Genomic DNA, 26,745 nt, shown 5'->3' with positions numbered 1-26,745 from the left:
TATATAATTAAAAACTTTTTTATAAATTTTTTATAAAAAAAAATATATTAAAATTTAATTTCATTATAAATTATACATAAAAAAAATTTGTAAAAATTTAATAATTTTTCGTGGGATGAGTAAATTCGTGCTTACTTCATTATATTTTTACTGTTTTACAGGTTAGTAATTAATAAAACTTTATTTACATTCAAGTGTATATTTATGAAAAATAGAGAAATTATTTTTGTTAATTAAAATTTAAAGAAAAAAAATTTTTTAAATGTTCTTACAAATCTTTGAAAGAAATCAAGAAATATTTCTTAATTTCGTTTTTTTCCCCCGACTGATGAAATTTTGATTTTTATAAATCGTTTGCATTTTGTAAAAGATGTCAAGTTGCATTTTCTTGATAAAAATTCATGACGGAATCTACTTTGCCGTATTGTTCGATACAATCATTATCATTCAGAAGAACTCTTTGTGTTAAAAGAGATTAAAAATAGCACTTGGCATCAACATCATTGGTCTTGTTTTATCTACAAAAATAATTTCTCAAAAGTGCTCTTCTAATCCATCAGAATGGATAACGCTTTCAGTAAGACCTTAAATTAAATTGTCCTGTCGATTAACAAATAGCCATTCTACTTTATCTTATCAAAGACATATAAATAAGGAAAAAAATATATATTCTCTAAGTGGTTAGTTCAATGCTGCTTTTGGCCAACTCTCTTTACACCGTTATTAGTTCCACCACGTGAGACCATCATAAGGAATGAAGAAGGCAACAAACTGGAAGGAGTTATCGGTCCATACGACGAAGGCTCTTCACTTAACCTCATCTGTGAAGCCAGCGGAGGTAAGAATTAAGAAAAATGCATATAAAATATTCTCTTATTTATAAGGAAAGAAATAAAAATTCAATTTTAATTTTTAAACTAATTTCTATACGTAAAACTTCATTATGATCGTTTAAGTGTCTTACAAAGACATTTCCTATTAAATTTATCAATTTCTTTATGCCGATATTAGTATTTTGTCTACTGTTTTTTTTTATATATAGGCTAAATATATTTTTTATCGATATATTTAGTTATTTGTTACGTTCTTTCTTTACATTCCGGCACTGCATCAGAATAAAAAGTCATAAAAATAATTTCCGATTCTCTCTTGTCAGATTTCCGGTTCTTTTTTGACACGACTGTCATGCAATATGTCAGTGTTCCTAACATCTTAGTTAAAGTTTTCGGAGACCTGATTACACAGCCAGCTTCTTATAAACCCCGTCGGGTAAGCTGACAGATGCGAAGTTGTCACTCCAACTTCTACTTCGCAATCTCTTATAAGAGAAATGTTTTCTTTCGTTCATACGCTTCTCAAGATATAGCTTTTATACTTTCTTTCGTCTATAACTGTTTCCAATAATAACATCTAGGTGAAAATTCCTTTATAAAAGATAGCAAAAATTTCGATATGTTGTTTCAACACCGATAAACGGACTTTCATTAGTAACGATCACTTTTACATCCAAAATCTATTTTTCATCTTGAATAAAACTTTAATCTTTCATCCTTGCATTTTTNATCCATCAGAATGGATAACGCTTTCAGTAAGACCTTAAATTAAATTGTCCTGTCGATTAACAAATAGCCATTCTACTTTATCTTATCAAAGACATATAAATAAGGAAAAAAATATATATTCTCTAAGTGGTTAGTTCAATGCTGCTTTTGGCCAACTCTCTTTACACCGTTATTAGTTCCACCACGTGAGACCATCATAAGGAATGAAGAAGGCAACAAACTGGAAGGAGTTATCGGTCCATACGACGAAGGCTCTTCACTTAACCTCATCTGTGAAGCCAGCGGAGGTAAGAATTAAGAAAAATGCATATAAAATATTCTCTTATTTATAAGGAAAGAAATAAAAATTCAATTTTAATTTTTAAACTAATTTCTATACGTAAAACTTCATTATGATCGTTTAAGTGTCTTACAAAGACATTTCCTATTAAATTTATCAATTTCTTTATGCCGATATTAGTATTTTGTCTACTGTTTTTTTTTTATATATAGGCTAAATATATTTTTTATCGATATATTTAGTTATTTGTTACGTTCTTTCTTTACATTCCGGCACTGCATCAGAATAAAAAGTCATAAAAATAATTTCCGATTCTCTCTTGTCAGATTTCCGGTTCTTTTTTGACACGACTGTCATGCAATATGTCAGTGTTCCTAACATCTTAGTTAAAGTTTTCGGAGACCTGATTACACAGCCAGCTTCTTATAAACCCCGTCGGGTAAGCTGACAGATGCGAAGTTGTCACTCCAACTTCTACTTCGCAATCTCTTATAAGAGAAATGTTTTCTTTCGTTCATACGCTTCTCAAGATATAGCTTTTATACTTTCTTTCGTCTATAACTGTTTCCAATAATAACATCTAGGTGAAAATTCCTTTATAAAAGATAGCAAAAATTTCGATATGTTGTTTCAACACCGATAAACGGACTTTCATTAGTAACGATCACTTTTACATCCAAAATCTATTTTTCATCTTGAATAAAACTTTAATCTTTCATCCTTGCATTTTTTAAACTTTTATAATACTTATATACATAAAAAATATATATGTATATATTATTTTTTTCTTAAATTAATCGATAGATTTTTTTATAATTATACATTGTTTTTTATTTTTAAATTCTTGAATCTTTTTGTTAAACGCGAATTTGATTAAACAGTTTAAGAAACGAAATTCATAAAAAAATTATTTAAAATATTGATTTTTTTTTATTTCCGATTGCTTTCTTCAAATAAAAATTCGATTTTAGCAATAAATATAATGAAGTTAGTTTAGAAAAGTTTATAATTCTTTCATTAAATTAAAGTAAAAATCTTCTTGAATTATTTTTTATTATTAAATTTTTAATTAATTTTTCTATTTTGTAAAGTAGTATTTGTTTTTTTTAATAGTTAAGCAACGAATGTGGCAAAGAAATCGAAAATAATGATTCTATCAACATTAGTTCCAACATAGAAATCAAGATTAGCCCGAACATATGTGCGGTTTTGTTAATCTGATTGGTTGATCGTGTCTTCGGTGAGCCAATCAGATTAAGAGAAACCACATATAAATTTCAAAAATTATACACATAAGCTTTATATAATTCTTTTTTATAGAATTTTTTTAGCATTTATTATTTGTTTGTCGTATTCTAACGACGTAAAAAACCTATACATATATATCCTATCTTTCCGCCCTGTGAGCGCTAAGAAGGCCTCTTTTCAGGCCCATCATGTGTTTAACCAGCCCCACAACAGAGAATATGAGTGGTGAGAGACGGGACTTGACATATGTCCTCAAAAATTTCTGGGAATGCCTCGCCCTGATTGATCCACAGTATAGGATGAAATTTTAAATGCCTTATCTATCCTATTAGCTAAAGATTTATATGGTTTATTTAATTTTAAATGATGAAATATAGAGAACTGTTTTGTGTAGGAGCATTGTATTTAGCGAGAGGAGAGGGAGGTTAATACTGTAGCGGTAGCATCTACTAACTAAATATGCAGAATTCAAAGAAAAATTATATATAAAATATATTATATTATATTCATTTATCTGATATTTTTAATTAACTTTAAGATTTATGTACAATTTTATGTTAAAACTATTATTAAAAAATTGATTAAAAATTTTAATAAATTATTTAAATACTTGGCACATTATTATATTTAACTTAGAGCATTAATTTATTTTAAAATATACTTAAAATTCTCTTTAAAGTTTTCAAAAAATATATAAAAATACATTCTAAAATTACTTTTCGTTTTTTTTATTAAAAGAATCACTTTTATTCACATTCTAACATTCAAAACTATTTTATTATCTGTAAATACATTCTTCATACTTAGAAAAAAAAAAATTTTTCGAGATATTAATAAGAACTTCTTTCGTTCGAAAATTAATTTCCGGTTGATTGATAGTTTACTTTTACAGTTGTCAAAAGATAGAAAAGTGTCATTAAATCAGGTAGTTTATTGCAGGTGACCCATCACCATCTGTGACTTGGTGGCAAGATTCTTCTTTACTTGATGACAGTTTTTCTTCGATGGAAAATGGAATCGTCAGAAACGAGCTTCACTTGCCAAAACTGGAGAGATCAGATTTAATGACTGGATTGGCTTGTCAAGCATCGAATACCAATCTCACCGTCCCTATTATTGGCACAGTAACATTGGACATGAATGGTATGTATCATTATCATGCATGCGTGAATCTTTATTGATTCTTTAACGTTTACTTAACTGGAGATTTTTATGAGATGCACAAATTTATCTAATGCTCTTCATCTNTAAAATAAAATCACGCGTGTAAAACTTATGTTTAAATATGTAACTAAAATATTAGGTTAGTATAATTTATTTAAATTTATCAAGTTGAGAATATAAAATTATCTCATCAATGAAGATAAAATTTAAAAAAAAGGAAATTTCTTATTAAAAAATTCAAACTTGACAGTAAGAAAGGGGGAGGGGAAGTGTCGGACAATTTGCATTGCTGATGATGGACCAATTTGCGTGTGAGATATTCACGAAAATGATCTTGTTATTTTAGTGAATTTTCCAATCATTCTTAAAAATAACCTATCCTTAATCCAGGAAGATAGCAAACGACTCAAGAAGGTAACTACAGCTTATGAAAGGCAATATCTTCTTGATATTTTTTTCCCTTAAGCGATAAATCGAAAGATGGAACATTTCACACTCTCGGTTATCACCAGTCTGTCGGACACGTTAATTTTCACGCTACGTTTCTAACGACGTTCGACCCTTCGGCCATTGTTCCCAATGGATTTATTAAGATGACGATAAACGCTTCAGCCAAAACATAAAACAACTGTTGTCGTCGATGCCAAAGGCATTGTTTAAACAGTACATCTGTAATGAGCTCTTATCGATTGATGAACACCAATAGAAAGAGAGAGGGACGAGAGAGAGAGAGAGCGAAAGTATTCTTCTTCTTCTTGATCTAAGTTAGAACTCTCGCGAGTCGTTCTTAATGGACTTCTGTATTCCACTCGTTTTACTTTTATAAATCCCAAAGTAAGGTTATAGAATTTACATCGTCAATTATGAAGCAACGACGTATTTCCTCGGGCTAAACTAGTTATGAACCGAGATTGGTTATTATCTCTTAAAATGTAAAACACAAAATTATATGTTGTAATTTTTAATGACGTATTGCCAAAAGTGGTTTTATTTTCTATCCGCTTATTACTCGCAATATTTATATACATAGATATATATATACACGGTCATTAATAATAAAACTTTTATTTTCAATTAACTTTATGCAATTCGTATCCAAACACGAACGACTCAATAAAAATTTCATCTGTTAAAAATTCACATTTTCTCGAATTGTCTAGGATTTTTCTATGATAATCAAAAGCGATTATTATCTACTCGAATTTTTCCACATTCCTTTATTACTTCTCGACTAGTTTTAATTATTTATTCTATTTTTATGATGTATTTAAGCTAACAATCTAGTTTAAACACATCATAAAATAATGACACTTTAAAGAATTTATGCATTGGAATCACGTAAACTTTCAATATTTACAATGTACTTTTGTAGTACTCCAAGATAAATTCTCCATAATATTTTTCGTTTTATTTCACTTTTAATTATCGTTTCGTAAAATAAAATTATGTATATATATTTTAATTTATTTTAACGTTGAAAAATTCTTCTTTCAGCAATCTTGAAAGATTTGAAGAATGTAATTTATTTGATTTATTCAAATTATATTAGCTTCTTGTCTTTATTTATTCAGTTCTCGTATTCTGATTACGTGCCACACATTTATCGATTTTTACTTTTTTTAGTTTTACTTTTACTTATTTTACAAAACATACAACATTCCATCTCATTTTATATTTAATATAATAAGATAAATAAAATTCAATAAAATACAAACGATACAATAACCACAGTTATGGAAGCCAGTGTATATCTTTAACAGATGTCTTACAGAAAATCCTTTCATCCACAAACAACATTTCTTGGATAGAACTTTCTTTCTTTAATGTTATCAGAGAAGATTCTACAAACATCTTTTTCCTCTTCTCAGGAAAAGTTTCGGTTGTTTAATAATTTCTATCTCAATTACTTAAACTTTTTTTAAAAGTTCTCTAAGTGTTTTTTAAGTTTTATATTTATAAATGTATTATAAAATGATTTATTCTTAAAACTTTTAAGATTTTCTATCGGTTTAATTAGTTCTTGCATTTCTTATACGATTGCAAAAACAATTACATTGTTTATTATGAAAATTATTCGTTAACAATAATTAGTTTAGAAGTTAAATAGTTTTATCTTATTATTTAATTGAATAAAATAACTTTACTTGACTCTAATTTTAACCTAAATAGTAGAACTTGATCCACCTCAATCCAACATAACCTTACTTAACCCCTGGCTTTCTTAGTGGTAGCAGAGTGGAAAAGAAGATCATCTTTACTTCTACTAACCACAAAAACATCTTATCTTAATCTAATTCAACTAGAAGCTTATAATATTTCGGGGTTTTCTTTAATGGAATATATAAATAATTCATATACTTAAAAAAAAAAAAACTTTTTCGAGATATTAATAAGAACTTCTTTCGTTCGAAAATTAATTTCCGGTTGATTGATAGTTTACTTTTACAGTTGTCAAAAGATAGAAAAGTGTCATTAAATCAGGTAGTTTATTGCAGGTGACCCATCACCATCTGTGACTTGGTGGCAAGATTCTTCTTTACTTGATGACAGTTTTTCTTCGATGGAAAATGGAATCGTCAGAAACGAGCTTCACTTGCCAAAACTGGAGAGATCAGATTTAATGACTGGATTGGCTTGTCAAGCATCGAATACCAATCTCACCGTCCCTACTATTGGCACAGTAACATTGGACATGAATGGTATGTATCATTATCATGCATGCGTGAATCTTTATTGATTCTTTAACGTTTACTTAACTGGAGATTTTTATGAGATGCACAAATTTATCTAATGCTCTTCATCTATCTATTGTATTAATTAGTATCTTCTGAACTCTATCAATATCATATCACTTTAAATTCATGAATTTGAATGGAGTGGCTAATTATTCTTTCAATATTTCTTAATAAATACCATAATATACTTACTTTATCAAACCACTCTATTGATCTTTTTACTAAAACTCATTTACAATTAATTCTAGCTGTAAAAAACGGACGATAAATTTTATATAGCAGAATTTTGCAATAAAATTTGAGCAAATATAACAGAAAGTAGAACACTGTAAACAAACTTGACCTTTTCTAACACCCAAATTATAAATTAAGTTTAAATATTGAGAAAATTTAATTAAAAATTTATATATTTTCTTCTAAAACATATGTGTTTTTTCTATCAAAATTTATAAAGAGCTTTAAATATTATATTATATCTTAGAATAAAAAATTAAAATTGAGACTGAATCTTCATAACTTACAGGTCATATTTAGAAGAATTTTACAACAAAATTCTTTGAGGATTTCTAGTTTCGTACAGATTTTTTGAAGTTTCAAACTGTTTTTCTATTATAATACTGTATTTTATATTTTACTTCATAGAGTATTAATTAATATATATATAGAAAGAATTAATAACAAAAAATACTGCTGAAAATAATACAAAACATAATCATTTATTTAAAAAATGGACCTCTAAGAGAATGTCATTTGTGTCTTCGAACAAAGAAGATTCTAAACTTGAACTTTCGAAACAGTTTTTTTTTTTTTCATTGCTCTTTTAAAGATATCCAGTATCTAAAATGGAATGACAACAATTACAATAAAATGACAAACATTTCATTACCTTGAGGACATTGTTGTCCACTAAGACAATTTCACCTGGATAACTGCTATAGCCATTTTGTTGAAAAGAGTAATCCCAAGAGAAAGTTTTTCGTAAATGTGTTCTAGGGAATTCGTTTAGAAATCCTGTCCTTTAAGATTAAAAACGAAAAAAAAAAAAAAAACGTATTTATATATTAAACTTTGTGATAATTATTTTAAGTATACCCTTTAGAAAAATTAAATCTAAATACTTAAAATGACTTAATTGATAACAATAAACATACGGTTTTATTTTTTTTTTATTTATCGAAAAACAAACGAATAAAAATTGTTTAAAAATTAAATGAAATTTATTCCTAAATTTTTAACTTTTTTGAAATTTTATATACTTTAATTCTTTCGTGAATTATTATTATTTTTTTAAATATTTTTTTTATTTTAATTTTTAAGCAATCAACGTTTTAATTATTAAGTTTTAAATTAGATTTTTTAATACTGCGGCAATAAAAAAAAATGTTATTTTTCTTAATGATTGTTTTATTCGATTAACGTTTGTTGAACTTTCTTTAAAACTATTTCTCCATTTACTTGCTCACTTATAGATTTTTCGTGAATTTCAAATTATTTTTCTTTCAAAATGTTATTTTCAGTTTTTGATTACTTGAGAGAATATTTCTTTTCTTTTTTTTAAAAAAAATTTTATAATTTTCTATTTAATANTAATTTTTTTTCTTTAAGAAACAACTTTTCTGTATTTATTAAAAATTCAATTTTAGAAAGCTTAAAGTTGAATTTTTCAAAATATTTAATATTTGATTCAAATTTTATTTTTATATTTTTATTAAAATTTTAAATCATTTTTAATTCATAATTAAATTTTTTAAAGTGATCGCTTCTTGACTTTTTCTTTCTGTAATTCTTTATGTTATCTTCTGGATGATCTTTAATTCTTCTATAGCACTCACAATTTATATAATTTGATGAAGGGCAGAAATCGTAGAAGAGATTTAAGAAAAATGATCCAAACTCGCAGTAAACTCTAAATACTTGATAATATAGGAAAAAAATATCTATATAGAAAAAAAACTAAGCTTGTATTGTTCTTTTATCTGTTGTTACTTGTGGGATCCATTGGTCCATTTCGAAATGAATTTCTTACCAAAGAGAACAAAAATAAAAAGAAAATTTGATCGCTACAATAATCAACAAGACATTCGGGATTGTTCTCTGAAAACAATTCACGTTCTGCACTAGATAAATGGTATAGTTCTTTTACTGGAGGTTTCTGAAAGACATCACACGATTCATTTCTTCTCATAGCTACATTATTTTGTGTTGTATGTAAAGATAATTGAATAAATGAAGGATGGAACTATCTAGAATGTAATATCTCTTCTTCTTCATCATCTTAACTACTAAACTTTAACAATGTGTAATTTTTACATACAGTCGAAAACAATCTTCTTGAACTCATCGGATGGCGAATAATGATATCAAATTAGAAGCTCGCTTTGAAAATCATCGTAGAATTAATTATATTTTTACTAATTTAATTTTTAAGATTAAGTATCGTTTAACTCAGTTAATGCATCTTATATTACTTAACCGAATTACAAAGCTTGAATTTGGAATATTCTCGTTTCCATTAATTTAACTAGTTTAAGTTGTTAGGATACGTTTCGTGAAATCTCGTTTCTCTTTAATTGCAATTAAATAAATTGTTATATTAAATACCTTTTTAAATACTCATTTATTTTAAATTCGTAATTACTTATTAATCAAAAAGTTCACTTAAGTGCCAAATTAAGAAAGTTTCGTGTTTCATACAAAATGCCTGTTCTTTCGACCGTGTTCAGCTTTCTTGAACACCGTTAGAATGCGTTATATCATGACTTTAACATTAAAAAATGCTTGAATTTTATTCTTTATTAAAGGTAATTCTTAAAAAAAATTATTCTATCTTACAAAGCAGTGATTTTGATGCTAAATTTATCATGTTTACGACTTGATTTCGAAGTAATCACGCGATAATCAACAGCAACCGACTTCTATTATAACCTGAAAGCATATTGTAGTAGAATTATGTTTTTCATTAACTATATTTGACTTCGGGGAAACATAACTAAAATCAATAACAACACACTCAACTATTATAAAAATGTTACTATATTTTCCCCTATTCTTTCCTGAAGAACTCATTAATAAAAATAAGAATTTAAGGGAGGAAAAAAAAGACTAAATGAAAATTACTAAAAAGATAAAATTTTCAACTTGACATTCGATGATGAAAGGCGAGTGCTTTTGACATTCATTGCTTATAATGTTGAAGCATGTGATCTATCTGATGCAGCTGATAAAAGTTCCGACTATCTTACGGTAAATAAAAACCTTTAATGACGGAGAAGAAACTATTGTGAACAGTTCTTAACAATTGGTTTCAGGCGTTGAGTTTCAATAAATTGAGCGTTAGTAGAATGCTTCAGGCAAAATCTTCACAATGCTTAATTGCCAAAAAAAAATTAATGGTATATCGTCGACGGTGTTAAAGATTTATTACTTCGATAATAATGTTAAAACATGAAAGAATTCTCTAGAAAAATTTCATTTAATAGAATATTTAGTTACCAATCATTAACTTCAATACTTATTTATATTTTTCCATAGGGATTACTACTTTATGTAACGTATAAAGTTCTCTAGCGGCTTAAAAATCTTAATTATCTACCATAAAAAACATGATAATTGAATAGAAACAATATTAAAAAAAATATATATTTTTTTTTCAATAATTTCGTATGGATAATTCGATAATATTTTGAAAAACTTTACTTTTTTTTTCGTATGTCGAGTCACCTTTCCATTTACTAAAATATATATTAATGAATTTTCGTTTTATTATTACTGAGTTTCGCTGATCGTGCATTATTTTTAATAAATGTAATTTTCCATTCTACTTGTTTAATCATAACTGACTATTCAGGCAAAGCTATTAAGGATGTCGCGTAATTTTCTCTCATTAATTTTGTATAAGCAAACTCGCTTGATATTTTATACATCATTAAATACGCTTTTAATTATGTTTGGAATTTTTGTTGAAATTTGCAAAAATAATATCAATTTTTAAAAATGAAAGTAATGATTTTTTAGTGTACTGAAAAAAATAGGAATTTTTATATATATATATTCAGTCGAAGTCGATTTGTTTTGCTATTTTTCCAATTTATTAAAGTTTTAGAATATTTATTTAAGAAAAAAATATTACATTTTAAATGTTTGTATTTTTTAAAACATTAAATTAGTTTGTTTTTTTTAATATATATTTAAAATGTGGGTATTTAAATATAATTGATAATATGAATTTATAACAATTTAAACATAAATTTTGTAATTTAAAATATTGTTTAGATAATTCTTACCTTTATAAGTGCAAATATTTTTTATATTTCGATTTCTATTTTTTTTTAAATATCAACTTTCGATTCAAATATTTATATATTTTTTTAAAAAAAGAAATAAAATTAAATATTTGTATTTTTTTTCTATGACTTAAGTATTTTTTAATTCGACAATTTATACTTTTTTTTTAAGTTTCAGCATTTCTTTTAGAGTTTAAATCTTTTTGTATTTTTTAAATAAGAATTCAATTGTTTTGTATTACTATAACAACTTTTATTTTATATTTTTTTTTTAAATCTGATTTCCAAATCAATTTATTTCTTTTATTCTTATCTTTTAATGCAATTATTATTTCAATTTTTCATCATTTATTGACATTAAAAACATTTATATATTTTTATATTTTAAATTATTAACAAGCTTTTAAAATTTATTATTTTATATTTGTTATAATTTGAATAAAAATAATTAATTTAACACAACTTTTTATAATTTTTTTTTACCAAAATATTTTATTTATTTTCTTTTAATATTTTCAATTATAATTTTTATATTGTAAGTGATAATAACTGTTCAAAATTTTATAACTTTTTATATTATAACGAGCAAACATTTTAAATCTTATTTTAAATTTGTTTAATTAAACATATTTCTCATATTAGTACCGTCATGCCCCTGTACATCATACTTTTCCTGTTAACAACAGAGTCATGCCCGTCATCTATGTAACACCATTCTGGGGAAACGTTTTGAATTAAATTCACGTGATTTCCGGTTTAGACCGGACGTTCGTATATAGTTAATTGGGGCTCCTGTCTCTATGCTTTCCACATCTGGTCTCGACTCTCATCTATCTAATACCGTTTTCGAGATTAAGGAAAAACATAAACATATACAGATAAAACAGACGAACGACAATGGGAATTTATACGTCTAAATTTTTTTTCTCAAATTGCAGCCTAATAAATAATAAATAAATCTGTGAAATACAATTTTAATAAAATAAACTATTTCTAAAATATTTTTTTAAAAATTAAAAATTTCATAAAAATTCTTATAATTTATCTATTTATTTCGTATAATAAATGAATCTAATTAACATAAATGAGAGTTATCCATTTCTAAATGACATAAATCAATTTAAAACTAACATTTTTCCTATACAGGCTACTAATTTTATTTTTTAAGACAGTGATTTATATGTTTTAATAATATTTCTGCATAAAACACAAGCTTTATTTAACTTTTTTCCTGTTCTAACTAATTATTTAAAGTTCGTAAGGCTTTACTTCTGTATATTATATACTTTTGAACTGACATTTTTTTAGATTGTATCTAAAAATGCAATTTCCTGTTGGATGAAGAAATATTTTCTTTATAAGATTTATGAGATATATTTTTTTACTATTTTTGAATTTTAGATTTGTTTCTATATGCAAAACTAGAATTTAAATTAATAAATCTTATGCATGATTTTAATGGAAGAATATTTATCATTTTAAATGCAATATATATATTTTTTTTCTTTTTTGAATTTTTTTACAATATTTTTTAATTAATTTCGAAACGGTTTATGAGCCATATGAAACTGGATAATTTAGTACTGTTTTAAGAAATGGTATACTATAAAAAATGGGTATATTTTTTAGAAAGAATGGGGAAAAGCACAGCAAATGATCTAAGTCCACATTTCACTTGAAGTATGCAGTTGATTTCCAGAAAACTATGATGTGGTAGTTGAATGTTTTGTAGCATGATAAATGATTGCGACTATCCATACATGAAAGATTTGTACTTTCCTTTTCAACTGAAAACTTTATCGTTGAGAAAACATGGGAAAGGACTTGGAAAATTTCTTGAACTTCTTAATTGTTTTTTTGTTTTCTTATTATTATTTTTTTACTTTTGTTGTACAAAAATATTTTATATAATTTTTTTTTAAACTGAAGAATAATTTTATATAAAATTTAAAATATTTCTCTGTTTTTATTGATAGTTAAAATAAAATTTTCTATTCGAATAAATTTATTTTGAGATATATATATAATTGAATATAGAATATAATTGACAAGAATTCTTAAAAGTTTTCTTATTCTTATATTCAATTTTCTTTTCAACTTTTAAAAAATATCGACTAATTTAAATCGAAATTCGAAAAACTTTTGTTTCTTAATTTATAATTTACTTTCAATTTTTTTTTTCATTTTATAATTTATATTATTCGTAAACTAAGTTATAAATATATTCATATATAAGTGAAGTTTGATCAGTTTTGGTTAATTTTTTTCTAATCTTTCATTTTATATTAAAATATGGAAATTAAAAAGTTGATTTAGTTGCTGAGATGCTTTAATGAATACCAAAGGGATAATAAAATTATTTTTCTATATTTTTATCGAAGTAAAAGTTATTGATGCTTGTTACGAAAATAAAAAATAAAATACGGCCATTTTTATTATTGTTAACTAAATAACTGGAGAAAAAAAATTAAAAGTTCTGAAGTTACTAAACAAATCGCTTCGGGCTATTTATGAAAGAAAGTTTAGAAAATACAGACAATTCAGATTGATTCTTCGTGTTCTTTTGCTCTCCCCTTCTTTAGAAACTAACTTGGCCATATTATTTTTATACCGAGGTAGAATATAATTATATCTAACGTGAAGACAATTTGTCATTTTCCAAATATCTGATGTAATCTGCTTCGTTCAATGTACCTACCATACATCACTTTGGGAGTTCCAACTTTCAGATATAATCTACACTTCGATGATTGCTAAGGACAAATTACTCTTTCTGTGACAGGTATACGTTAGTAATCGTTCACATCAACCACATTTCATTATATCGTTTATTAAGTCTATAATCAGTTATCATATGCATATTGATCTGAAAATCAAACTATAAAGAGACACAATGAGATTTGCATGCACGAATCATATCCAATAATTAGTGTTACTAATGACTTTTGCATACATTATAGAGACTTTAATGTTGTCTAAATTTATAAATTAATATATATATATATATTTTTTTTAATTTATAAATTTATTAATGACACTACAGTAACACATTTAAGTTGTCTTATAAATTTTGAAATGTAAAAAAATAAAATATGTCTTCTAAAAGAAAAATATAATCAAATTTTACTAGTTAAATTCCACGTATAACAAATAAAGTCAATTTTAACAAAATTCTTTTTCATTTTCTCTTTGAATNAGTTTGATCAGTTTTGGTTAATTTTTTTCTAATCTTTCATTTTATATTAAAATATGGAAATTAAAAAGTTGATTTAGTTGCTGAGATGCTTTAATGAATACCAAAGGGATAATAAAATTATTTTTCTATATTTTTATCGAAGTAAAAGTTATTGATGCTTGTTACGAAAATAAAAAATAAAATACGGCCATTTTTATTATTGTTAACTAAATAACTGGAGAAAAAAAATTAAAAGTTCTGAAGTTACTAAACAAATCGCTTCGGGCTATTTATGAAAGAAAGTTTAGAAAATACAGACAATTCAGATTGATTCTTCGTGTTCTTTTGCTCTCCCCTTCTTTAGAAACTAACTTGGCCATATTATTTTTATACCGAGGTAGAATATAATTATATCTAACGTGAAGACAATTTGTCATTTTCCAAATATCTGATGTAATCTGCTTCGTTCAATGTACCTACCATACATCACTTTGGGAGTTCCAACTTTCAGATATAATCTACACTTCGATGATTGCTAAGGACAAATTACTCTTTCTGTGACAGGTATACGTTAGTAATCGTTCACATCAACCACATTTCATTATATCGTTTATTAAGTCTATAATCAGTTATCATATGCATATTGATCTGAAAATCAAACTATAAAGAGACACAATGAGATTTGCATGCACGAATCATATCCAATAATTAGTGTTACTAATGACTTTTGCATACATTATAGAGACTTTAATGTTGTCTAAATTTATAAATTAATATATATATATATTTTTTTTCTTTTTTGAATTTTTTTACAATATTTTTTAATTAATTTCGAAACGGTTTATGAGCCATATGAAACTGGATAATTTAGTACTGTTTTAAGAAATGGTATACTATAAAAAATGGGTATATTTTTTAGAAAGAATGGGGAAAAGCACAGCAAATGATCTAAGTCCACATTTCACTTGAAGTATGCAGTTGATTTCCAGAAAACTATGATGTGGTAGTTGAATGTTTTGTAGCATGATAAATGATTGCGACTATCCATACATGAAAGATTTGTACTTTCCTTTTCAACTGAAAACTTTATCGTTGAGAAAACATGGGAAAGGACTTGGAAAATTTCTTGAACTTCTTAATTGTTTTTTTGTTTTCTTATTATTATTTTTTTACTTTTGTTGTANTTCTAGACTTATCAACGCTTTTGACAACGTAGACCTCCGGATTCTCGAAAAACCTTTTTAATACTGGCATAAGAGGAGTGCCTCAACATTGGTTAATGTCGTATCTGTTAAACCGAAGATATCAAGTAAAAGTAAACAATGCCTATTCAAAAAGCTTCTCGCCGAAAGCCGGAATCTCCCAAGGATCAATACTTGCACCATTACTATTCAACATCTACTTGAATGACCTATTTGAAGTGATACAAAAAGCGAAAGTGATAGCATGTGCAGATAATATTGTCCTGATACAGTGGTTTCCAATTAGTTTTTCCTGCGTACCACTTCAAGAAAAAGCTCAAACTCGTGTACCCTTTATAGCAGAAATTCATATTAATCTATACTAATATTATAAATTCGAAGGTAATTCTGTCTGTCTGTCTGTTACCTTTTCACGTCTAAACCACTGAACAGGTTTTAATAAAATTTGGCACATAGATAGCTTACATGTTGGGATGTACATTTTACTGCGAGAAAATATCTTACTCTCACGAGAAAATTCGATATAATGCGGGCGAAGCTGTAGTAATAAATGTAAAAAAATAAAATAAGTTTTTTAAAAGAAAAATATAATCAAATTTTACTAGTTAAATTCCACGTATAACAAATAAAGTCAATTTTAACAAAATTCTTTTTCATTTTCTCTTTGAATTTACTCGTTTATATTGAATTTCGCTAGTCAAATAAATCTAAAAAAAAGGACGAAAGTTAATCACGAGTTTTTGTAAAATAATTAGATATAATACAACACAAAAAACTGCATCAGTAAATTGGAAAATATGTCAGAATCAGTTAACCTTAAAATTAGAAAAAAGCACGGAAAGAAGAAGTTATTTTAAGTAAATAAACAGGAAAAAGAGTAAAGTTCTGTAAGCTAACTAAATAAAGAAAAGAGAAGTTGGGTAATTTATAGACACAACACTTTCAATGGAAACAATTGAGACTGCAAAAAAGAACAAAATATTACATTGGAAAGTCCAGTAGTACTACCACACCTGTAAAGAGGGTTTCCTTTAATGGAGTACATGGAGACTCGTTATCGGGAAACCATTCATTTTGGAGACGTAGCTCAAGTTAATCGCTAGACTTGGCGCAGTACAAAAAAAAACCTTACTAGTTCGGTTGTAAAGCATAATGTGGTAGCTAGAGATCTTTACTTGTGTTGCAGAGAGTGATGAGTGCCTCCCTACTGACAACAAATCCCTTCTCATTTCCATATAGCGATTCAGAACTCAAATCGTTGTCCATTGAATTCTCTCAACAAAAATGAAACAAAACTGCTTTAGTTTATACCAGAACCAGTATATTATAATGAGACTTATTCATCATCTCTTTATAGTTTCAATCACTTCCGTCTTAATGATCTTAAATACTTTCAATGCGGAAATGCACGTTGAATGGATTATTATCCATTCAATGTACTCTTTAATATTCCGCAAAAATTAACGTTCAAAAATAATTTATAGTACAATTTATGATCAACATAAGTTAGAAAATATTGTAATTTAAAATTTTAAATAATATTAAAATATTTTGGTTTTATTCTTATTTTTTTCAAAGCCAAACACGTCAGAAATCTTCAATAAAAATTGTATGTATTGAAGAAAACGTAAATCTGCATAAATAAAGTTATGACATCAATCGATGGTTGAAGAGTTAAAAACGTTTGGTTTCCTTACTATAAAAAGAAATAGCAGGACGTGGAGATGACACGTGGCCTATTTAATACTTTGCATTCTGAAATCTTCAATATGTCAAGCAATGTTGCCGAAGCCCCATATAAACGAACGAAAATAGGCGACCATTTATTGACTTGTGTCAGAAGACATGTTGGTTGTCGGATTGCTATTCTATGTTATGTCTCACGTCTTGGTGAGAAACATCCATAGAAAACTTCTACTGTCAACATTTATGAGCAAATCTGGCTTATGTCCTCGATTTTAACGTGTCGACTGGTCTTAGAGATAAATCTCTTGAATTGCTACCATTTAAATAAATCTTTATAATTTTATTTCCTTGTAACTTCACAAAATGTGCAACTTTACTTAATTCCAAACATAAATTACACACAGAAATGTGTTAAATGTAATAAAATATAAACGAAATTTCTTTTAGTCAGTAGAAATTTTATTGCTATGGCAGCATCACCAGCAATTTTAATTGAAAGGGATACAGGAAAAATGTTTCAAACTTTAAAAATTAATAATAAATTTATTGTTGGTTTAACTTTTTATTCGAAAATTTTCATTTTATTTATTATTTCAATGATTTCTTCTATTAAAAATTCTTTAATTGTTGATGGTAATGTATACATGACAGAAATGAAAGAACAAATAACAAATTTCCTCTATATAACTTATCAGATATAAAACGTTAGTTATAAAACTGACTTGTATGAAAAATTATCTAGTAAAATATTCATAAAACGTTCCTTGTATATTCATAAAAAATATTCAATATCAAACTTCTCTCTTCCTTCATAGTGTATAAAACTTTCGACAATAATTGATGATGATCCGAAAATTTCACCTTATGATAATTTAGTATATACTTCCATAAAACTGAAAACTTTATAACTAAAGTCGACTTTGCATGGAAAAAAAACAAACAAAACTCGTATGACTAAGCCAATTTCCAGATGAAAATCCTCATCAATCATCCAAACCTATAGAGGAAGACATCTTTAGCATCGAGAATAATCTTAAAGCATTTTTAAAAAACAAAGAAATACTTTAGCATAACCTACATGTTTTATGGCTTATGAAGACTGTAAAAAATAATAAAAATACTGCAAAGAATATTATATATATATATAAGATATTTTTTCCAGTATATTACCATTTTTGCTTTCTTTTCCTTGGTTTGGCCCGAAGCGAAAGTTAAAGTAGAAGGGAATAAAAAATGAGAAAAAATAGACAATTGCAGGCGACCCACATGACAAAGTTAGTATAGAGTTAAATGTAGCAGCAGGCATGAAGTCATAAACAGTATGACGACACAATAAGCTATATGAAACGGAAGAAGGTAGTTAAAAACTGAAGTGGCTGTAGGAACTTAAAGAACAGTTATGTTGTTTTTATAACAGCACTAAACATATCGCTATGCATATTTTACTTTACTGCTAAAATTTCAGTAATATTCAAGCAAAGGAGAGTTAATTTTTGAGATCTTCCTTACAACTTTTCTAAACTTTAACGATTTAAATATAACATTTTAACTATTTGTAAGCAATTTAAAATTACTTATAAACAGTCCAAAAGTATCGATTATTCTATTTATAGCTACATAATAATTTTTAAGTGTATCATTAATTTTTATATAAATAATTCTAAGTAATATAATTAAGAAAATTAAATGAATAATAATTATATACATATATTTTTTATTAAATTATATAAGGAAGAATTCATTAAAAATAATCTGATCCCAAAATAATGAATAGAAAAATCATTATTTTAGGATTAATTCGAAAATTACAAATAAAAATCAATTTAATTCGTTATTTTTACTACTTAATTATATTTAAAAATCAATAATTAAATACATTTCCGATTATTTTGTATCGGAAATTATTTTTATTAAAATTGGATTTTAAAAAATAAACCGTATATAAAATATTATTGTGGTAATTAAAATTAATAAAAAAAACGAGTAATTATTTATTGCCGAGCTACAATTTTTAATCATATTTAATTTAAAATATACGCTCTCCACCTCAAATTAGTGTCGTCTTGCCCCTGTACATCATACTTTTCCTATTAGCAGTAGAGTCATGCCAGTATCTATCACGATTCCCGAGACTAAAGACAGACAAACAGACAGACGATAGTGGCAGTTTATAGGTCTACAATTTTTATTTTAAATTGCAGCCCGATAATTAATTTTTAACTAAACCAATTCATTTAATAATGCATATTTTAATTATTTCGTAACGAAATGATTTTTATAAAATATTTAAAAGATAAATTTCGTTGAAATAATTATCCTTAATGTTGATTTTATCTTGATATGAATATTGCACTCTTGAATGAATTTCATTTTAATTATTATATAAATAAAATTATTGATTTATGCATCGTTGAACTAAGTAGATTAAAATAAACATTCTTCTTAAAAATTCTTATATTTCTATGCTGAATAAATAAATTAAAATAATTATAAAGTATATTGTTCATTTAGTAAATGTATAAAATTCATTTCTATTACTGAAAAATATATGAATACACTTTTGTTTATTTTAATAAAATTAAATTTTAAATTTACTTTCTGTATATTCAATTAAGCAAAATTTACAGTTAAAATAAAATAATTTTTCTTATAGAAAAATTTTAATTAATTCATTAAAATTTTTTTAAGTAATAAAATTTTAAAATATTCTTAAAAATATCAGTAAAATTACAAACAAATCTTACTTACGAATGAATTATTTTAATGTAAATTAATTAATTAAGTTAAAATGTGGTTTAAATGAGAAATATTTCTCTGAAAATATTTAAAAAATAAGCATAATATGTCTTACGAAGTTGATTTTAAAGTGAATGTTTGTTAATATTAAAGTTTAAAATTGATATCAAAACTTGAAAATTATTATTCATAATTATAAATTTATCATAATGCATCATATGATCTGTCAGGTCATATTAATTAATCATACTTAATTCAAGTTAACACAAAGTTTGTTTTAGGTAATTGTTAACATTTTTTTTTATACTTTGTAATTTATACAGAAGGCAAATTTATATACGAATCATTGTATTAAATTAAAATTCCAATAATTAATTTGTTTATATTGTAAACTAATGGTGTATTGAACATTTGAATGCAGAAACATCGAATTAAAGTCACCTCATCAACGAGATAATATCTGAGAAATGCAACGTAGCATAGCATGGTATGAAATCCTAGCAATACAGTTTGTTAACTATTAACACTTTATGAACATTTAATAATTTTGAACGAGATGAGAATAGAAATGAAATTATATAAAAAGTAAGAAATTAAATATAAAAAATAAAAAAGTTTGAAAGATTTATGTTATATTTTTCGAGAAATGTTGCATGGTAAAGAGATGAAAAGTATAAATATTAACATGTTGTATGCTTAAAATATGTTCCTCGTGGTACTAGGTTTGTAAAATGTTTAAAGTTTTGCATACATTTATCCTATGTTCTTTCTTTAAGAAGAATATTATAATGCTTTAAATTATTTTGCATTGTTAAATCTTTGCAAATCATGTGTCAAATTAAAGTAATCAGGCTTTAAGTACGTCACAAAACTGAAGTTATAAGTAGATTATATGAAAAATAAAGTTAGGAAAATTAAAAAAAATGGATATGTAAATTGTTTTAATCTTTTAAAATATACAATTATGATAGTTCCTTTGATTTTTTCTCGAAATCTTATAGTTGGATCTCATCATTCGCTTTCAAAATCAAAATAGATATAAAAAATAATCTTTTGAACTGAAAAGAAATTGATACACATTTTAGACTTCAGTTCTGATGATCATAAAAATATATCGCAATTCTTCTTATATTATTATAAAAGATTTTTATTGCCTCAATCTCTTCATGAGCTTTATTACATAATATCTAGATCCGTCTTTAGAAAAATCCATAATTGCTAACCAGTAAAGCAAGTTATCTTGAAGACTATTGTAGTTTTGATAGGTAAAAATCAAATAACATTTATTCCACGGGATGATAATGTCCTTATTCTTCGAAATCCTGTTGTTTGACACAATTCAGAAATACACTACAGCAGCGAATCCTCCAGATTTCAACTCTATTGATCATATCTCTGATACTTATGGGTGACTGATCTTTAGAATTACATTCTAAATCCCATCCGGTTTTGATGTATCCTGACACAGCAATATTCTCTTTGATACTACGATATGCAATAATTATATGCTGCATGGATATTTAACTAAATATGCAATTTTATTTTTTAAGGCTAATTTTTTAATATAGCAAGACATTAGACTGATATATAATCTTATACATAGTTTGAATAGATATTGCCAATTATAATGATTTATGGCAAACAGATGGATATAGTGTGATGAAGGTATGATAGGTATTGTTTAGAATGTATATCATATATAACACAAGCAATACATTTAATACTCGAGCAAGTTATATTACACGAACATAGTATTTAAAAGCATACATGCAATTGGCACAATATAAAAAAGTATAACGTAACATTATTATAGAAAATTATATTTTTTTAAAGTTTTTTTCCCTAATCTAAATTTCGTTTGCTGAAGGGCATATTTCATTTTTCTACTCAGTTAAACCTCTAGACGTTTACTTTACTGGTGTGAATCCGTTGGCAGCTGGTAAGGAAGGAAGTCTTGTATGTGAAACTACTGGATCTCGTCCTCCGGCAACTCTTAGTTTCTGGAAAGACGGGAAACAAGTGCAGACGTTGGAAGAAGATATTTTGCAAGATGACGTCAGAACTAGAAGCAAAGTGACTTTTGTACCATCTGCCGAAGATAACGGAAAATATCTCCTCTGTCGAGCTGACCATCCTACTCTTCCCAATAGCACTCTTGAAAACGAACTGAAGTTGGATGTTCAGCGTAAGTTTATTTCTTTTTTTTTCATTTTTATATCCCCCATTTTTTGAAGATACATTTTCATTATTTTTCTAGAAAATAAAAGTCTATACACTTAAAATTTATATATTAAAAATAATAAAGATGTCTGTAATACAATCTGACAATTTTCAAATTTATAAAATTAAAAATTTTAATTTGGAAACTATTATTTATCAATAGTAAAACAATTTCTTATTTAAAATAAATATAAATTCTTATTATTTTTAATTTTAAAGCGATATAATATCCTAAATTAAAATATATTATTATGTTTCTTGTTTATAGATTCTATATAAATTATTAATATAATTTCCACAGATTAAAACAAAGCATTAAGTAATTTATCATAATTATAAAGTTTATGATCTTGAAGCTTATAGATTTCCATACTTTTCGCATGATTATTATAATATTGATGAATTGTGTGATATCTTATTCATAGAATACCGCAGTAATTTAGCTGTTTAGAATGATTATTAAACTATATCGTATCCATTATAATCACACATACACATTATTAATTTTTCTTGAGGTTTTCAATCCTTAAAACAAAATTTTTTAAATATTTATAAATGTAAACTTCAAAAACGTTTCCTTTAAAATTATTAAATTTTATTTATTTAATAAATGTAGAAGTTAATTTTATAACATGTCACGTTTAAGTTTATTAGTTAATGTTGTTTAAATTTCATTATAAAAATGAAAATTTTTTTTTTNTCTCGAAGCTTATAGATTTCCATACTTTTCGCATGATTATTATAATATTGATGAATTGTGTGATATCTTATTCATAGAATACCGCAGTAATTTAGCTGTTTAGAATGATTATTAAACTATATCGTATCCATTATAATCACACATACACATTATTAATTTTTCTTGAGGTTTTCAATCCTTAAAACAAAATTTTTTAAATATTTATAAATGTAAACTTCAAAAACGTTTCCTTTAAAATTATTAAATTTTATTTATTTAATAAATGTAGAAGTTAATTTTATAACATGTCACGTTTAAGTTTATTAGTTAATGTTGTTTAAATTTCATTATAAAAATGAAAATTTTTTTTATATTTAATTTTTATCTGTTTTTTTTTTCTTTTTAAATATTATTTTCCTTTGAAAATTTTAATTTAATTAGATTACTTATCATCATACGTTATAGCATCATTCTGCGTACAGATTTGATCGAATTTTACGGTTATATTTTTTATAGTACATTACCTATAAAGTTATAACCGGTATTACTAACAAGAAAACTTTTCATATATAGAAATATATACGTATAAAGCTTTAAAAAAGGCATTTCTCTGCATTTAAGTTCTCACGAGGAAACTTTTTGGAGGGGGAAGAGGTTATTGTAAGAACATTCAGCTCGGTTCAAAGCACTTCAAGCAAAGTAAAAGACAGACGATACGCAAAAAGTTTTGAATAACAATGTTCATACGATATACAGAATTGGAAGTGCCTCGAAGGGAAGGAGTAGAGCAAAACGAGACGATGATGTTCCCCAGATGTAGCAGCCATGACAACTCTTTAATGGATTTTCGTTTAAGAAAGAACATTCGTAGACAAAAATCGATCAATGTACATATATATAAAAGATGTAGTAATATACCAACTTATTTTTCCTNGTTTATAGATTCTATATAAATTATTAATATAATTTCCACAGATTAAAACAAAGCATTAAGTAATTTATCATAATTATAAAGTTTATGATCTTGAAGCTTATAGATTTCCATACTTTTCGCATGATTATTATAATATTGATGAATTGTGTGATATCTTATTCATAGAATACCGCAGTAATTTAGCTGTTTAGAATGATTATTAAACTATATCGTATCCATTATAATCACACATACACATTATTAATTTTTCTTGAGGTTTTCAATCCTTAAAACAAAATTTTTTAAATATTTATAAATGTAAACTTCAAAAACGTTTCCTTTAAAATTATTAAATTTTATAACATTTTAAAAAATCTTTTGATTTTCTAAGAATTGAACTTTTACATCAAACTGTCTTTTTTTCCTGTAATAATGCAAGAGAGAATGCGTTCAGTAAATTCTCTCGAGTATAATACTACCTGCTTTATGATAGGTTGTAATATTCTTTCTATCTGAAACTTTTTAGTAGTTGCCCCATCGAATGATAGAAAACGATCGACCTGGGTACTATTGGGTATCATATAGGATTCTGTCAACTAGATATCTACAATAACATTCATCTACTATGACATATTCACAAAATCATTTTGTTTTCTCTTTAATTTTACAAACATTAACTTCTTAAACGAACATATGGATTAATAACACTGATTGATCGTCACACTAAAGCATTCGCATGTTCTATGACGTTAGTTATTATTATTTATAGTTCTGACTAACCACGGTTCTGCGTAAATGACTCTTAAAGATTTTATCGTGTGCATGGTCAATGTAATATTTATGCAGCACCTGATTCCTCAGCAACAAAATTGAGTATAGTTTTTTTTTAATTCTTATTTTTGTTGGTTTAACTCTCTCTTCGTATACTTTATCTACGTCAGATTCGGCAATTTATTGCTAGTAATCACACGACTTCATAAATTATGCTAACACTGAAGTTGCATGTCATAATTTCCAATTTTGATAATTTAATACGAAAATAGCATGATGGATATTTAAAATTTAACGATACGTAAATTTGGAAGAGTTCTAGCGATTATCAACCTTGTTTTATAGGATAATTAATTTAGGCTACCGTATTTATTATTTTTTATTTTAATAATTTTGATTGCGTAATAAAACAATTTCTGATTTTTTTTCAGTTTATCATTATTTTCTAAAGTTCAGTAAATTTATTAAGAAAGAAATTTAGTAAATACAGGAAATTCGCGTTAGTTCAAAATATTCNTCTCTCTCTCTCTTTGGAAGAGAAAAAGAAAAATATATTATAAATTCTCATAAGCGATGCATATTTAATAAATGTTTATATAAATGTTCACATCTTTTACACTTATACACTAAATCCTACAAGCATAAATTTGATTTAAATCATTAAAAAATATTGCCAAAATTCCGATCGAAGTCCGGGTTTAAAGAAGAAAAGAAAAATTCATAAATCATAACAATATTCAGACGATTAGATTAATGATATAAAAATTGATGCTTTCATTATTAAAATTTCGACTGATTACAATAATAATTTTTCAAAAATTATAATAATTTCGAAATCATTTTTAAAAGATTGTAATAATATTGTAATAAAGCAATCATTATTTTACATTTAATTGAATTTTTCTTAAGCTCTTTAGCTTTAAAGTATCACTTTGTCAAATTCGAAAATCTGTTCAATCCCCCCCCACTCTCTTCCAGTTGATTTTATAAAGTGTGCCATATATTTATGAGAATTCAAATCAGAAAGTGGTTTTACGTTAGTCACTACTACTATTCAAGAAGATTAAGATGTCTTGAATATTAGAAAAGGATTTATAGTTTCTGACGTTTCCAAACATCTAATTCTATTTGGTGATGGATTGGCCAATCACTCGCTCCAAATTTTATCATGACGATGACACTTATTACCTGTCACATCAAATGACAGGTGACGGTTCATTCTTACTAGTCCATTCTCATCTTTCAACCTAGCTAAGAATTAAAAGATTTTTGAATGTGTTTCCTTTTTTTTTCCTTCTTCTTCTTTCTCTTATCAATGATAATCATTTATATACCACTCTTTATAATTACTTCAAAAAAATCTGTCTCCTAAATCCATAATCTAATCCATAATGCACGAATTTTTTTAAGTATTGAAAATTGATATTAATTTATTTAATATTTATTCTTTTATATATTGAAATTTATTTATTTTATAAATATGGAAATTTCTTGTATTGTTTAAATACATCATAAATTAGATAAATAAAGAATTGATACGTAATCAGGGCTCAAACCCTTGTCGAAATTAAATTTAATTTATTGACTACTAAATTAAACATAAATTAAAATTTGTGTATTTTTATTCTAATCAAATTTTTAAATATAATATATTTTTATTATATTTTTAAATATATGAAAAATAAATTTGTTCACTAACTCCCAAATGACCCCTAAAAATATATCGATCTTGTAGATAAATCGATTGATCCCTTGGGGGTCGATGGTGACTAGATCGTGAACACCTGATATAAATGATTTCATATAATTGCGGTTATATTCTCTTATAGACGCATTATGAAATGATATAAATAAAATATTCTCATAATTATGAGTATTTTATATGCATTTAAAATTTTTTATTATGATTATAATTATGTTTTAATGCTCGAAAATTAAATAAATTAACTATAATTAGAATTTGTTCATAATAAAAATGCAAACGAAATTTCTTTTATCATATAAAATTTGTATAAATTGCTTTATTTACTTCATTTTTATTTAGTTAATTAGAAATTAATAATATTTTACTTTTTTTATTTTATTTCTATA

At 25.6% G+C, this 26,745-nt stretch overlaps 1 protein-coding gene across 1 annotated transcript in view; it reads left to right on the top strand.

The window, feature by feature from the left end:
* LOC111632880 (vascular cell adhesion protein 1-like) overlaps nucleotides 1-26,745 on the top strand; it is a 182,322-nt gene that overhangs the window by 109,068 nt on the left and 46,509 nt on the right. The window contains exons 3-6 of the mRNA XM_023377404.1: nucleotides 728-838; nucleotides 1,667-1,849; nucleotides 4,030-4,233; nucleotides 21,963-22,256. Coding sequence (XP_023233172.1) covers nucleotides 728-838; nucleotides 1,667-1,849; nucleotides 4,030-4,233; nucleotides 21,963-22,256 — 792 coding nt within the window. The remainder of the gene's footprint in view (nucleotides 1-727; nucleotides 839-1,666; nucleotides 1,850-4,029; nucleotides 4,234-21,962; nucleotides 22,257-26,745) is intronic.

The sequence above is a fragment of the Centruroides sculpturatus genome, unplaced genomic scaffold (genome assembly GCF_000671375.1).
Source record: "Centruroides sculpturatus isolate CEXI.00-Female unplaced genomic scaffold, Cexi_2.0 scaffold832, whole genome shotgun sequence".
Lineage (NCBI taxonomy): Eukaryota > Metazoa > Arthropoda > Arachnida > Scorpiones > Buthidae > Centruroides > Centruroides sculpturatus.
Note: the sequence above shows the minus strand (reverse complement) of the source record. Positions and strands in the feature narration are given on the sequence as shown.